This window comes from Lagenorhynchus albirostris, chromosome 11 (assembly GCF_949774975.1).
Source record: "Lagenorhynchus albirostris chromosome 11, mLagAlb1.1, whole genome shotgun sequence".
Classification (NCBI taxonomy): Eukaryota; Metazoa; Chordata; class Mammalia; order Artiodactyla; family Delphinidae; genus Lagenorhynchus; species Lagenorhynchus albirostris.
The window spans coordinates 58,983,438-58,998,228 of NC_083105.1; the positions used below are offsets into that span (position 1 = coordinate 58,983,438).

The following is a 14,791-nucleotide window of genomic DNA, read 5'->3' on the forward strand; positions in this document are numbered from 1 at the left end:
GGAAGCATCTCCAGTTTTCACTTCAATATAGTCTCATGGAAAACACAAAGCAGACAATATTGTATAGAATGGCAATGGGGTAGATAGAACAGAAAACGTTCAGTGAGGGGGACAGAAAATAGTTAATATTTAAGACAGAACCAAGTCAATGTTCCTATGTTGGCTTTTCTTTGGATTTTTATAGCCTGGGGGTTTCACTGGCTGGATTTCTGGGCTTTAAGGGATAAACACAGACTTTGGGTGAACACACCATATCCTTGGGTTCAAATCCAGGTTCTATCACTTACTGGCTTATAAGTCTTAGACAAGTTATTTATTCTCTCTTGGGCTTTTATTCTTCACTAGTAATGGTGACCGTTCTTTCATAGGTTGTCTCTACAATTAAATGAATACTTGGTACAGTGCTTGGCATTTATGAAATGCTCAAAAAGTGGTAGACCCTATTATCATCATTATTCATGCTATTGTATCTTGTATCTCCCTGGGAATATAGTGTGTTTTACACATAGTAGGTACTCAGCAAATGTTTGATGAATCTCTGCTTTGGACAGATAGACAGATTGGGTTTTCTCTCCTTTCCTGAAGGCACTCCTGGTGGGCAACTCTCCTCCACTTCCCATACTAGGTTGAAAATTCTTCTGTTCTTCTGTAGAAACAACTTGAGCACTCTTGTTTGGTTTCCTTTCAGTCTTATACTTGTTCACCTTCAAAATGTTTAGTAGTTGGTACAGTATGCTGCAAGGAGGTCCCCCTCCCTCCCAGCAGAAAAGCAAGGCAAAGGAAGTCTGCAAAAACAACCAGGGGTGTTAAATTACTCATGTTTATTTATAACAGACCTTCAGCCAGTACAGTACAAAACTTACAGTAGTATATCTCCGTTACACAAATATTTACTTACAATATATTACATATACAAAATGCTTTGCAATAAGTCTCAAAAGCTAGTTTAACTCCCCTTGAGAAAGGAGAAAAACTCTAAAAAAAAGGGGGCGGGGGAAGGGGGAACCAGAGGAAAAGGAGGAGGTGAAGGGCTAAGGTCCAAGGAGACACCAAGCATAGGCTACAAATGAAACCCTGGGAGAGAGAGAAGAGAGGTGGTATTGCACTTGCTTCTGTGTTTTATTTTTTTTTCTTTTTGTTCTTCATAACTTCTGATTAAAAATATATATTATATATATATTATGTACACAAGGAAAGAAGCTGCCGGAAGTATTACAAAATCCCATCTGCAGCTTGGACACTGACACGAAAAAACAAAGGTCTGGAAAAGTGTCTATTTAGAAATTTTTTTGTGTGGTGTTGATTTTAAATATCAATATAAAAGGAAAACACCTCTTTTCTCCATGTGGGTTTCAATGTATTTTTTTTTCTTTTTCTTTACTTTTTTTTTTTTTATGCAAAAGGCTGCTGGGAGAGAACATGAGGATGTTTGAGGTTCCAGAGCTGGAAGGCTCTGGAAAGTAGGATTTTGTACCTAAGACCCTGGTTAAAGTGCAGTGATGGTCTGGAGAGAGACAGAGTGCCCTTCTCTCCCCTCCTTAGCACCTGGTCTTGCCCTTCCAGTCTCTGCTCTCATGGGCTCAGAGTATGGCCTCAGAGCATAGTCTTTCATGTTCCAGGAGGTTACAGGTGCCAAAACTGACTGGGGGAGGGGATAGGGCACCCTAAGGCTCTGATACCCCAAAAGGGACTAGTCCTTATGAGGTGTCACCAAATACACAGCAGCAGAAGAGGTGGTGAGGGCAGGTCTAACAGGATGGGGCTCAATAACCAGGACAGTTGAGGGGAACCCCAGATATTAATCGCAGCTCTGCTGCCATTCTGAAACAAGAAGCCAGTTCCCTGGGGTGTTCTCAAGAAGACTCTCCCCTTCTCCAGAGACCACTCTCCTCCCAGATGACTCCCCGATCCTCTGCCCTTGGCAGCATCTGTTTATTGCTACATTGTCAAGGAGGAACAGTCAACCCACGGTGCCCCTCCTTGACAATCTGGTTCTCTTGGGGAGACCACATAGTGGGGGAGAAAAGGAGGAAGAAGAGAAGTTTTTTAGGGTCTCCCTTCCCATAATAGGGTAAGGTAGACAGACTCTCTTAGAGCCCTTAAGAGCCCCAATCCCAGGGTCTGTTCCTTAGCCAACCTTTTACCATCCCCCTAAATTATCCCTGATAGGGAGTGAGAAAAGTAGGAGACAAAAGAGCCAATAAGGAAAGGACATGTGGAAAGAAAGATGGAAGGGAAGAGAAAAGGGGAGGGGGAGGGGGGGAGAGAGAGAGAGAGAGAGAGAGAGAGAGAAGGACCAAGTGTTACAACTTGTGAGGTGTTGTGTTTGGTTTTTACTTTTTTTATCTTTAAATATAGAAAAACAGGCTTTGGTTTGAATCTCAAGGAAGCAGAGAATGGGATGGCTGTGGCCTTGGGCAGGGAACTCTTGTAGAAAGAGACCTCCATTTGCAGTGGAGCTGTATCTCCTCCTGCCCCCTTCTCACTAACTAGGTTACCCAAATAGCCAGGGGTCTCTGCAGTAGCCAGGAGAGTGCCCCCTCCTGCCCTACATCTGGGAGCTGAGTGTAGAGGGGGCAGTAAAGGATGACCCCCCAGTTCCGTTGTGCCCATCCCATTCTTGCTGGGACAAGAGTGGAATGGGGAGAGGGGCACATGCCCTTGCTCATCCTGGGATAATTTTTGGTTATACAGAAAATTAGGAGAGAGAAAAGAGACAGCCTTTTCTCCCTGCCACTGATCCTAAGAACAGGGCCCAGGAGCCCGGGAATGAGAGGGTGAATCCTGCTAGGGGGAGAAGAAGAAGGCAGCGTGACGCGGGGGGCTGAGGGTACCCCCTTGTTATCAGGCAGCAACTCACCAGTTTCTCATAGGACAGGGACCACAGAAGTCCCTGAGAGCCCAGGAAGGTCACTAGAGTGAAGAAGTTTGAGAGGTGGGAGAGAAAGAGAAGAATTTTGACCCATTCCCTTCCCTGGTTCCCATTTAGGCACCTGTGGCTCCAAATGTGTCAGAGACAGAGGACTGCTGACCTAGCCTTGGCCCCTGAGAATATAAAATTGGGGCACTCCAAGGAGAGCAAAACCACCACGGAGTAGACGGGCAGTTCGAGGAGAGAAGAGAGAGATATCACATCCTAGAGGCAGATCCTGAATGTGGGCTTTGGGGAACTCGTATTCCTAGGGGGATGTCAAGAGGACCCTCAGTCCCATGGTGCCTGGGGAGAATGTCTTCGGCCTCTCCTACTTCCAAATGAGGGATTTCTTCATTCGATCAGGAGTAGTGCAAGCTGCCTAAAGTGAGAGGGCACAAGAGGTATGGAGTACCAGGTTGAAGGGTCCCAGAGAGGAGATATAATGTCACAGAGCTAAGGCAGGGCCAGAGGGAGCTATCACCGTCGAAACTGAAGAATCAGATGATGTAAAAGATGAGGACTTAAGTCAAGAAGCTCAGGGTCTCTTAGCACTAAGAGGAGCTTCCTACCCCTGGGGCTGTTGGAGAAAGCTGGAGCAAAGAGAAAAATGAGGCCTAAAGCAGAAGGGGACTGTGGGCAGGAAGGTGGGGTGTGGTAAGTGACCGATATAAGTTAAAAAAAAAAAAGCAAAAGAAAACAAATTATATTAATAAATAACTCAGTGAGTATGGTGGGATGAGAGGAGAAGAGAAAAAGGAGAAACATAAGCAAAAGACCTGTTTCATCACAATGCTTAGATCAGTCGGGGAAGAGGAGGCGCACAGGTGAGGAGGGGTCAGGGTCAGGTGTGAAGTCAGGTAGCCAGTAGCGGGGCTACACAACCCAACTCCTTGGGACGTGTTGGGGACAGGGCTAGACTCCTGTAGGTAGGGCAGTGGAGTGGTGGACCGAGGGGGGGACGCTTGGTCGCTAGCCCACCTTGTGCTCCCCCCGGACAATGTGGGAAGAGAATTCGTACCGGTCCTGGCTGTGGTAACCACAGATGTTGCACTCGAAAGGGTCTCTGAAGCCATGGCAGCCCATGTGGATAGTGAACATGACATGGTCCAGGAAGAGAATGCGGCAGTGCTCACACTTGAAGGCCTTCACCGGCTCACCGCTCTCGCCCACCACCCGAAGCACTTCCTTGGAGGGGCCTGGGGTGCCCCGCAGTAACCCCTCCTGTGGCTTGGGGTCCTCTTTGGCGTAGGCAGGACTGGGCCGGCCCACCACAATGGTGGGAGGAGGCTGGGGTGGGGGACCCTGAGGGAGGGATACCACTGCCCCAACCCGATCTTCGTGGTTGCTCTCTGTATCTGTGGAGTCCTGGCAGCCATTGCTGGGGGACGCCCCGGGGTCAGTCAGGGGGCCTCGGGCCCGGTAGAGGAGGGGACCTCCATCAGCCAGATCCTCGGGTCCCTCACCTGCTTCTCGGGACCCTGGAAGCTCCAGTCGACCAGGGAGGGGCTGCATCTGAGTGTAGACAGAGCTGATGACGGGCGTGAGTTCTGAGATGCAGTTGGTAGGTGGAAGGCGGAGGGGACGCAGATGTTCTGCCCCCACAAAGGCCAGAGAACCTCCAAAGCCAGGCTCCAGGCCGTGGTGTGCCACCAACTCCACATCCTTCTCATAGCCACCCGAGTTCACATCATAGGGGAGGTCCGAGAGGCTGAAGCGCATCTGCTTTTCGCCTGTGGAGAGAAGGGTCTCAGCAGGGCTGGCTTTGGACAGTTCCTAAGCTCCCCCAGGATTACTTCTTCATTTTCTTTCTCCTGGGGATGGCTGTAACATTATTCACCACCCCTCATTTACTTCCCTCAAGGTCAGGTCCTCTGTGGGGCTACTCCCTGACTCTGGGCTATAATCTTAGGGAAGGACTCAGTCCCAGCCCACTGGTCTTGAATACTTCCTTCGTTGCTCTCTATAAAGCTCCAGGTCCTTAGAGAGCTAATGACCAGGGCCAGGTTGGGGGACTCCATACACACCTCCTCTCTCTGACTCTAAGGGTCCTTCACTCAGCCCCCGTAGACTGAAGTCCTTACTATTTTCAAAAATTGGAAGAGCCTGAGCCCCTGACCCCCTCCTCTTACAACCAACCACCTGGAGAGACCTCAACTCTGACCCTTCTTCCACCCCCACGATGCGCTCCCTCTTCACTCCCCTCCTGTTCTGGGGATAGATTCTGAGCACCAAAGACCACCAGACCGCTTTCTTTCCCCCAAGCAAATCTCCAGACCCAGCTGATCTAAGGGCTACCAGTGCTCAGATTTAGATGAGCTGTGGCTTAAAGCTGCTGTCTCCTCTCCAACTGGACTCTTACCTACAAACTTCTGGGGAGTGGAACGCTTGCGTTTGGTGAGGCTGTTGGCCAGACGATCAATGAAAGTTGGCCTCTCAGAGGATGAGTGCAGCATGGAGTCCGGCACCATCTCCAGGTCCCGTATCTCATCACCTAGTGGGAGGGAGGTGGGAACAGGTAGGAGCAGCTGAGTAGGGGTAGCAGGGGCCCAGCTGCCTTTGCCTGGAGAAAACCAGCAGGTCAGTAGCTAAGTAAGGTCAAATCCCATGCCTGGGAAATGGGGCCCTGCTTACTTCACCCCATCTAGACCTCACCACAGCACATTTCTGATAATTTGGGGACAATTAAATACATGTGGCCCTTGATTGTATACTTCCTTGTACTCTCTCTCTCTCCCATTAGACTGAGGACATAGTTCAAATCCTCCCCCTCCTCTGGATCTCCCTGAAGTACCCACCACAGGGTTCTGCACCAACTGGGGTGCTCGGCACATTTACTGGGGTAACTGTCCCTGTTCCATAGACCCCATCCCTTTGTGGGGGTAGGTGCTGGGATTACCCTTGTCCTGCACTCCCTCCGGCCTTGCCCTCAACTCCCCGATGGTCCTACCTGCAGGCTCACCTGACTGGCCAGCCAGAGCTTGGGCTTCAGTGCTGAGACTCTGTAGGTAGTTGTGGCACCGCTCCTTGTGCTCCTCCAGGGTGCTCTGCTGTTTATAGCTCCGGCCGCAGTAGTTACACTTGTAGGGCTTGCCCACCGTGGGAGAGGAGACTGTGTAGGAGAGAGAAGAGGAAGCACTGGAGTTACTTCTCCCTGTGCCCTGGCTCTGCAAAACCGCCCAGGAGCAAACGTGCACGGGTGTTGCTCAGTCGAGTTCTTCTGCTTGTCTTCCTTTCCCCAACTTCAGCTGCAAACACGGACAGACGACCAAACCTTGGAGAGGAGGGACAACGGGCAGCTATGGGAGGAGAGAGGGGACCCAGGGCACATAGCTTTGGACTGTTGGTGGGCCTCAAGATGGCCAAATTGTTGTTCAAAGGAAGGGAGGACCCAGGGACTTTGTAGGGGGTCATCCCTGGCAGGCAGGCTGGCCCCACCCCAAGATCTCAGAGTCTGGGGCCCAGACTGTGGTTTAACCTTTCCATGTGGCAGGCGGGTATAAGTGCTGTTTATCAGACAAGGGGATTTTTTGCTTACGAACTATCTGTTTCAGTTTGGGGGAAATTGGTGGGCTGGAGTGACAGAAACAAGAGCCCTTAGATCTGCCAATGTGGGGAGGGGCAGTTTTCACTGACCTTTACTTGTACTCTTACCTCCATCCCTGGCCTGGTTTTACTACTCATTTTTCTTTCTCTCTACACTGAGATACCAAAAGAGCCCTAGAAAAACCATCACTGATAGAGAAATTCTGAGAAGAGAAAAAAAAAAAGAACAGAACAAGCGGAAAGTAAAGGCAAAGAATAAAAGGAAGAGAACACCAACTTTGGGGGTCTTTTTTTAAAAAATAAAGAACAGGTTATGAAGATTTTGTTTCCACTGAAGAGAAAAAGGTTGGAAAAACTGAGATCGACAGTTCCTTTAAAAACAACTTGAGGGCTTCCCTGGTGGCGCAGTGGTTGAGAGTCCGCCTGCCGATGCAGGGGACACGGGTTCATGCCCTGGTCCGGGAAGATCCCACATGCCGCGGAGCGGCTGGGCCTGTGAGCCATGGCCGCTGAGCCTGCGCGTCCGGAGCCTGTGCTCCGCAACGGGAGAGGCCACAACAGTGAGAGAGGCCCGCGTACCGCAAAAAAAAAAAAAACAACAAAACTTGAGAGATGATATTTGTGAAAGTATCTTTCTACTATTGAGCAGGGACTCAGGAGAAGGTTGTGCAGGGACTCGGGAGAAGGTATCTCCAGGAGGCTGGTAATTACTACCCACCCCCCAGCGCCTGAACTGGGCCTAGTCTCAGTCGATCTACTGCCGTTTTGCTCTGGCACCGTAAATCCGAGTGGTTGGGGGACGAGAGGAACGCCGTGGTCCTCATCCACCCAAGACTCTTGGGGAAATGATCTAACATCTAGGGGAGAAACTCCTTTTTTCCTATAGTGTGGGCTGTGATAGAAAACATCTCACAGAGATGGGATCCAACAGTATATGTGTCCGCTTCCGTCCCTAATAATCTCCTACAGAGCAGCATCCAATATCCACCCAGCTGGCCCTGCTGTTTTGGTAGGAATTCTAGGGGGCCAAACCATCCTTGTCCCAAACCAGCAGGGGGAGCCACCCTTTTCCTCAGAAAAGGAGCACAACTCCCTGGCACCTGCCGTTAACGGGATTCCAGCGAGGCTGCAGAAGAGCTCTGTGATAATAACATCTACCTTGGAATTGTTACGAGGATCACATGAGTGAGGAGACACATGTGAAATGCTTTGGAGATTATAAAGCATGAATCAATAATGATCCTTCTCCCTGGTTCTCCACATACATAGAGATAAAGAGGTCCCAGCTCCAAAGTGAGAGAATCTAGAACAAGGTAGGTGGCTGGGAGAAGTAGAGGGTGGTGAGGTGATTGCTCTGTCCCTTTAAATCCTGGCCTAGGAGAGCTTAAGAAAAGAGAAAAACAGCAAGGAAGGTTTCCAAGGACAGACCCTACTAATTATTTCCCCTCTGCCCTTCTTCCTTCCTTTTCCCAGTCTTGAGCTCCCTCCTTCCTGCCAGCTCAGCTCCTGGCCTCTTCCCAAGTCCAAGCCAAAGCTTAAAAGTTAGCAAAATGCTTCAAAAGTGCTATCTGTCCAGCGGATTCAGAAAGACGTCGACTCAACCCGCCTTGGCTGGAGCTAGGAAACCTGGTTAGTCCAGTTCCCTGGCACTGTTCCAAACACTGACCTCCAGGCACCCTCTGGATTTGCTGTTGCCTCTGGGAAGGTGACAACCTCTTGGGATGGGAAACAGAAATGGGATACTCTTTTCCTAGGCTTCCTTTCTTCCAGTTTGGGAGGCCCATGAAAATTTTCAGGAACCAGCAGGAAGTCAAGGGGAGGACAGACAGACGGGGGAGATGCAGATGGTGACAGGTGTGGGGCCTGGGGCACACGGGAGTAGAAGGAGGGGTTTCCCTGGTGCTCAGCAGTGGGGGGTGACGGGGCCCAGAGGGTTCTGGCATCAGCGTGAACTTTAAAAACCAAGTCAGGGGACTTCCCTGGTGGTCCAGCGGTTAAGACTCTGCGCTCCCAACACAGGGGGCCTGGGTTCAATCCCTGGTCAGGGAACTTGATCCCGCATGCCGCAACTAAGAGTCTGCATGCCACAACTAAAGATCCTGCATGCAGCAGTGAAGATCTCGAGTGCTGCAACTAAGACCTGGTGCAGCCAAATAAATAAATAAATAAATAAATAAATAAAAACCAAGTCAGGGAGGGTGACTGTTGAGAGCCAACAACGTCACCCAGGCTCCTTCTTGCTCCCTATTACAGAGAATGGCAGATGTAAAATACCCCATCAAAAAGCCCCAAATCCCCCATGGGGCCTGCTGCCCTGCTCTGTGAGTACTCTGCCCTCCTCAGTGGCAGACACTGTAACTCCCCCAATACAAGAAAAGTGGCTGAGCTCTATTTGCTGGGTGTCCTGGTCAGGCCACCTACCCGAGTGTGTGCGGAGGTGGCCAGTGAGCGCATCACGCCGGCGGCAGGCGTAGTTGCAGAAGGGACACTTGAAGGGCTTCTCCCCAGAGTGCAGCTTGATGTGGCGCAGCAGGTTGCCCTTCTGGGTGAAGGAGGCACCGCACTGGTTGCAGTGGAAGGGCCTTTCTCCTGCGAGTGGAAGACACAGCCCAGACGACCAGGCATGAGGAACTGTGAAGGTTAAACCTAGTCCCTCACCCTCTGCTTCACCCCGCCCGGGGGAAGGAAGGTGCTCAGAACACATTTCTGAGAGGCAGGGCTGTGCCACACACACAAATTCTGCTTTATAAGGACCCCTTGGGAACAGTCTCACCCTGAGATGTGGACAAGAGGTGTGTGGCAAGGGGAAGGGCACCAGCCCTGGAACTCTGGGCCAAAGACTGTTGTTAAGAACTGAGCCCCGCAGGACCCACTCTGCCCCAGAAGTCTGAAGCCCAAAGCCCAAGAAAGCTGGGAAGAGGCTTCTGTGTTCCTTTTTTTAAAAAAATCATGAGACAGGGGCTTCCCTGGTGGCGCAGTGGTTGAGAGTCCGCCTGCCGATGCAGGGGACACGGGTTTGTGCCCCAGTCCAGGAAGATCCCACATGCCGCGGAGCGGCTAGGCCCGTGAGCCATGGCCGCTGAGCCTGCGCGTCCAGAGCCTGTGCTCCGCAACGGGAGAGGCCACAACAGTGAGAGGCCCGCGTACCGCAAAAAAAAAAAAAAAAAAAAAAAAAATCATGAGACAGGGACTTCCCCGGTGGTCCAGTTGTTAAGACTCAGCACTTCAACTGCAGGGAGCAAAGGTTCGATCCCTGGTTGGGGAACTAAGATCCCACATGCCTCGCAGCACGGCAAAAAAAAAAAAAAAAATCATGAGACAGAAGGGCCCAAACAATACCCTGTTGGACTATAGGACCCTTCTTGAGGCTACCACACCTTCCCCTCCGTCACCTCCTGAGACAAATACCAGCTTTTCTTTGTAACAACAGCTGAGGAAAGTGCCAGGAAGTACAGGTGTTGAGGGAGTCCAAATTTCATCACCAGACCTTTTTTCATCAGCTAGAAATGGTGCTGGGAGAGACCCTTCCCTTCCTGAGGCTACCCCACTGCGGCATGACCTCGTAGCACAGCCTCTGCCTCGGGGCACCTGCTGTACTCACCCGTGTGGCTACGCTTGTGCACCATGAGCACGTTGGGTCCGATGCAGACCATGCCACAGACGTCACATTTGAGCTTGCCATTGGGCAGCCGGATGCCACCGGGGGAGTGAGGCTCTGGCCCGCTTCCATCACAGTAGCCCAGGGGCTCCGACAACGAGTCTTCCACGATCACACTGTCGTCCTTTTCCAGGAGCCGCTCATCCGGCCCGAGCAGTCTGCTCGACTCCTCATCGCTGTACATCTCCACCTTGATGGAGTTGGCTGGAGGGTGGGAGGGTGTTTAGGATAGAGACAGGCAAAGGGGGGAACCTGCTCGTGGGCCAGAAAGGCCCTCCTAAAGTCGGAAAGGCTGTGTCCAAGCCCTGAGACATTAAAGCTTTAAAAGAAGCCAATCCGGAACTTCCCCGGTGGCGCAGTGGTTAAGAATCCACCTGCCAGTGCAGGGGACACGGATTCGAGCCCTGGTCCGGGAATATCCCACATGCCGCGGAGCAACTAAGCCCGTGCGCCACAACTACTGAGCCTGTGCTCTAGAGCCCAGGAGCCACAACTACCGAGCCCGCGTGCCTAGAGCCAATGCTCTGCAACAAGAGAAGCCACCACTATGAGAAGCCCCCGCATCGCAATGAAGAGTCGCCCCCGCTCGCCGCAAATAGAGAAAGCCCGAGTGCAGCAATGAAGACCCAACACAGCCAAAAATAAATAAATAAAATAAAATAAAATAAAATTAGCCAATTCGGGACTTCCCTGGTGGTGCAGTGGTTAAGAATCCGCCTGCCAGTGCAGGGGACACGGATTCGAGCCCTAGTCTGGGAAGATCCCACATGCCGCAGAGCAACTAAGCCTGTGTGCCACAACTACTGAGCCTGCGCTCTGGAGGCTGTGAGCCACAACCACTGAAGCCCTTGTGCCTAGAGCCCATGCTCCGCAACAAGAGAAGCCACCGCAGTGAGAAGCCTGCACACTGCAGTGAAGAGTGGCCCCTGCTTACCACAACTAGAGAAAGCCCGCGTGCAGCAACAAAGACCTAACGCAGCCAAAAATAAATAAATAAATAAATTAATTAAAAAAAGAAAGAAAGAAAGAAGCCAATCCCCTAAGTATCCTGGGTGGTGATATGGGGTCCTGCTGGGACCTGAAACAACCTTTCCTCCTATTCCAACCACCAGGAAAATAGTTTTCAAGAGAAAAAAAGTTGGGGTACATGGGGTGTCTTCAGTTACTGGGGAGAGGAGGAGGCTAAGGGGAGCTTTCTTCTCCACTCTCTTGTCATTAGGAAAGATGTCTGGCTTGGCCCTGGGCAGGAAGCCAGCAAGTAACAGTGGCGGGAAAATGGTCCTAGGAAGACCAAGACGGTGGGCTAAAGAAAGAGCAAAGCTGGAAGACAGAAATGGTTCACACTATCCTCCCACCCCATAGGACCAAACACCTCTACTCTCCTCCGTAAAAATCTGGAGAGGGGGATGGAGAAGGGAGGAGCCATTGAGGAGAGAGCTTTGGCTCTAGCTCTGACCTACATTCCTGGCTATTCCAACCATTTAGAGAATGTCACAGATCCAGGGCCAGCTGAGGAGGGGCAGTCATGGGGACCCTGTCTGGCAGGGGACTGCGGGGTGGTGATGGGGGGATCCTTCTCATCTCTTATTTCCTAACTCCAGCTCACGACCATTTCTATCTACTCATTTCTCCAGCTCCAGAATTCCTCTTTGGAGCCTTTACCTTAATCCCACCCGTGCCTCTTTTAATTCCACCCTAGTCACTAGGCAGTGACCATTCACTCTCCTCTCAGAAGTCAGGGAAACCCCGGACTGAGCTCCTGAGTCCTGTTAGAGACTCTGAGCCGGAAACCAGAGGGCAGCGATGGGGAAATGGCTGCCATGGAAGGCGAACTGAGGGCACGTAACGCCAGGGAGGGCAGGAGGCTGCACTTACCACTGAGTGAGCGGCTGGGAGAAGAGTGCTGGCTGTTGGGGCTGCTCACTGAGGGCCCCACTGGGGCCCCGAGGAATTCCTTCTCCAGAGATGAGTCCCCGCTACCTTGGAGGAGAGAACAAGAGGGGAGGTGAAGTTGCAGCGCGAGCCATTTACTGTCCATTGCCTAATCTCTTCAAAGTTCAGTTAAGTTTCACAAACATTGATCTCGTAGCCATGTACAAGGCAGTGTTGTATGCCTGGCACCATACCTTGTGCCCTCGCCAGCCTGGGTGCCCAGTGCTGACTTCCACGAGCTCAGTGGCTGCGCCTTGCCCACCCTACCTTCATCTAGGCCTGAGGGGAAGAGCATCATTGCCTGACGTCCACAGGAAGCAGGGCTGGGGCTGGGCGGGCCGGGATGGAGAGGAAAATGGGGCCTCAGGAGGGAGGTGGTTCAGGACAGACGTTCTTCCCTACTGTTCCTCTCCGGAGCCCCTGACACCAGGTTCGGGATCTGCAGGAAGGGCAGCTGAAATTGTCCCTGAATCTAATGATAATGATAGGAATCATAATAATAGTAGCTAACATTTTAATTAAAATATTTTTCTTTTATTTTATGGCCACACCGCACGGCATGTGGGATCTTGATTCCCTGACCAGGGAGTGAACCCACGCCCCCTGCATTGGAAGCGCGGAGTCTTAACCACAGAACCGCCAGGGAATTCACAATAGCAGCTAACATTAATTGAGTGCTTACTACATGCCAGAAATCGTTCTATGCACTTTAAATGAATCATCTCATTTAATCTTCACAACAACTCTGTGAAGTAGGTGCCAATATTTTCTTAATTTTACAGATGAGGAAACTGAAGCACAAAAAAGGCTATGTTACTTGTCTAAGGTCAAGTAGTGGTGGAACCCCAATCTGATCACAAACAGTAAGTACCCATGCCTTAACCAACACCTGTACAGCTAATTGGGAGTCACTGTTTCAGCAGGGAAGAGCTGGGCCCATTCGACTTTCTAAAATCAGCAAAAATGTGGCTACTCTAGAAAGCCTCCCTCTGCTATGATTCCAATCACATATTTACTACTTGATGTTCCCTTGACAGTGAAATAATCAGTTTATTCTCAATATATTCATTTTAACTTGTGCACAAATTGCTTTGTAAAAATGCTTTTTAAGAGTGTCATATATGTTTTTAAAAATCAGATAACACACCTGAAGATACGAATAATATCTTTAAAAAAAATCCCTCCTCCCCACAATCTTCTGCACAAATATACAGGTGAAATAAAACACATGTAGCATGTAGATAAACACACACAGACACGGACACATACCATATATGTAGATACACATAAAGAGAACATACCTATTGGGAGAAACATAGTCATAGCCTTCAACATTAGCTGCTAACATGAACATGCATAGATGTGTGCACACAGGCCTAAATATGGAAGACAGACAGAGAGAGAGAGAGAGAGAGACAAACCCTAAAATTCATCCCTAAAGTCCACCTATTAGTATTTTACCCAATTTCCCAGCTATGCACATACTTACTTTCACAAAATAAAGATTCCATTATAAAATGGTTGGAGTCTTGGGCCTGAGGCAAGAAATCCGGAACACACCCTCCTGAGGGATCCCTCTCCAGCTTTGGTCAGTGGGAAGAAAACAACCACTCAGGACTTTGGGACCATTTCCCATTCATATCCTCTACTAAAAGTCCCATTTCCCCCACTCTATCCCATCAAAGCCTGAGGAAATTTGTTCACTACCTATCGAAGAAGCCTTATGGCTTGAAACTGAGGTTCCCCAGCTGGGGCTCTTTGGATGAGCCATGGTTATCTAAAAAAAGTTGCCCCATATCAGGACCACACACATATCGTGAAGTGAGCATCTCAGAGTTGTGGGTTGAGACTTGTAGACTCAGACCCAGTTTTAAAATATGTCCTTTCAACTAAGAGTAGTGTTTGCTAAGGTTAGAAGGGCTGAAAGGTTATCTTCTCATTCCTTTTCAAATGTTAGTGCTGACTTGTCCTAAATCACTGGATGTTAGTAATGGGGGAAGAACAGGGCTCTGGGCCCTGGCGCTGAGTCCTTGACCCTAAAAGGATGAGTGAGCTTGCTGGAAATCCATTGCTGGTCCCAGCCTACCAGGCTGAGGCTGCCTCTTGGGGCCTGGGGCTTGATATATGGGGAAAATATCCTTAAAGGGAGATCTAGGGACACTAAGGGAAAAACACCCTTTGTGGCTCTCCTTCTTAAGGCCTGGGAACAGGAGGAAGAGCAGTTACCTCCAGAGTCACACCAGTAGTTCAACGGGCTCTTTGATGCCGTTGCCTTCCCTAGGATAAAGGTAAGAGGCAAAACAGGCTCAAGTCTACTTTTATGGGGCTAATACATAAAATAAATCCATTTCAGGGGTCAGAAAGCCTTTTGGGGCTCCAGGGATTTTGAGTTTTAGCTGGAAGGTGAAGAGAACTAGAGTCAGATTTAGGAAGTTCAGCAGTTCCTCTCTCAGCCCCAGAAACCCCAGTGAGGGAATTTCAAATGCCTGGGACTCCCAAGAAATCCCAGACTGTCAAAGCCAAGAATTAGGGCTGCTCTCAGGTCTCAGAGAAATTTTCTTGGTCAAAGTCATCACAGATTGGCTGAACCCCCCGAGGGCAAAGCCAAATCATGAGGTTCACATCAGAGGAACCAGGAGGTGGGCAAAGGGCATAAAAGCAGGAGGAAGAGAAAGGAACCAGAGCAACATCCCACCAGCTAAATGTGTTTCCCATGTTGAGGGGGTGCAGCCCTCCGCTCCTGC

At 50.2% G+C, this 14,791-nt stretch overlaps 1 protein-coding gene across 5 annotated transcripts in view; it reads right to left on the reverse strand.

Annotated features, from left to right (window-relative positions):
- Positions 1–802: 802 nt before the first annotated feature.
- IKZF4 (IKAROS family zinc finger 4) overlaps positions 803–14,791 on the reverse strand; it is a 26,857-nt gene continuing 12,868 nt past the window's right edge. For 2 of the 5 annotated variants that reach the window (XM_060165914.1, XM_060165915.1), the window contains exons 2-7: positions 11,991–12,095; positions 10,059–10,319; positions 8,879–9,046; positions 5,862–6,023; positions 5,274–5,405; positions 803–4,644 (exon numbers count right to left, since the gene is read on the reverse strand). In XM_060165914.1, coding sequence (XP_060021897.1) covers positions 3,884–4,644; positions 5,274–5,405; positions 5,862–6,023; positions 8,879–9,046; positions 10,059–10,299 — 1,464 coding nt within the window. In that variant the 5' untranslated portion in view covers positions 10,300–10,319; positions 11,991–12,095 and the 3' untranslated portion in view covers positions 803–3,883. Of the gene's footprint in view, positions 4,645–5,273; positions 5,406–5,861; positions 6,024–8,878; positions 9,047–10,058; positions 10,320–11,990; positions 12,096–13,536; positions 13,621–14,791 lie in introns of those variants that run through there. The other 3 variants (XM_060165913.1, XM_060165912.1, XM_060165911.1) reach the window with 3 other exon arrangements.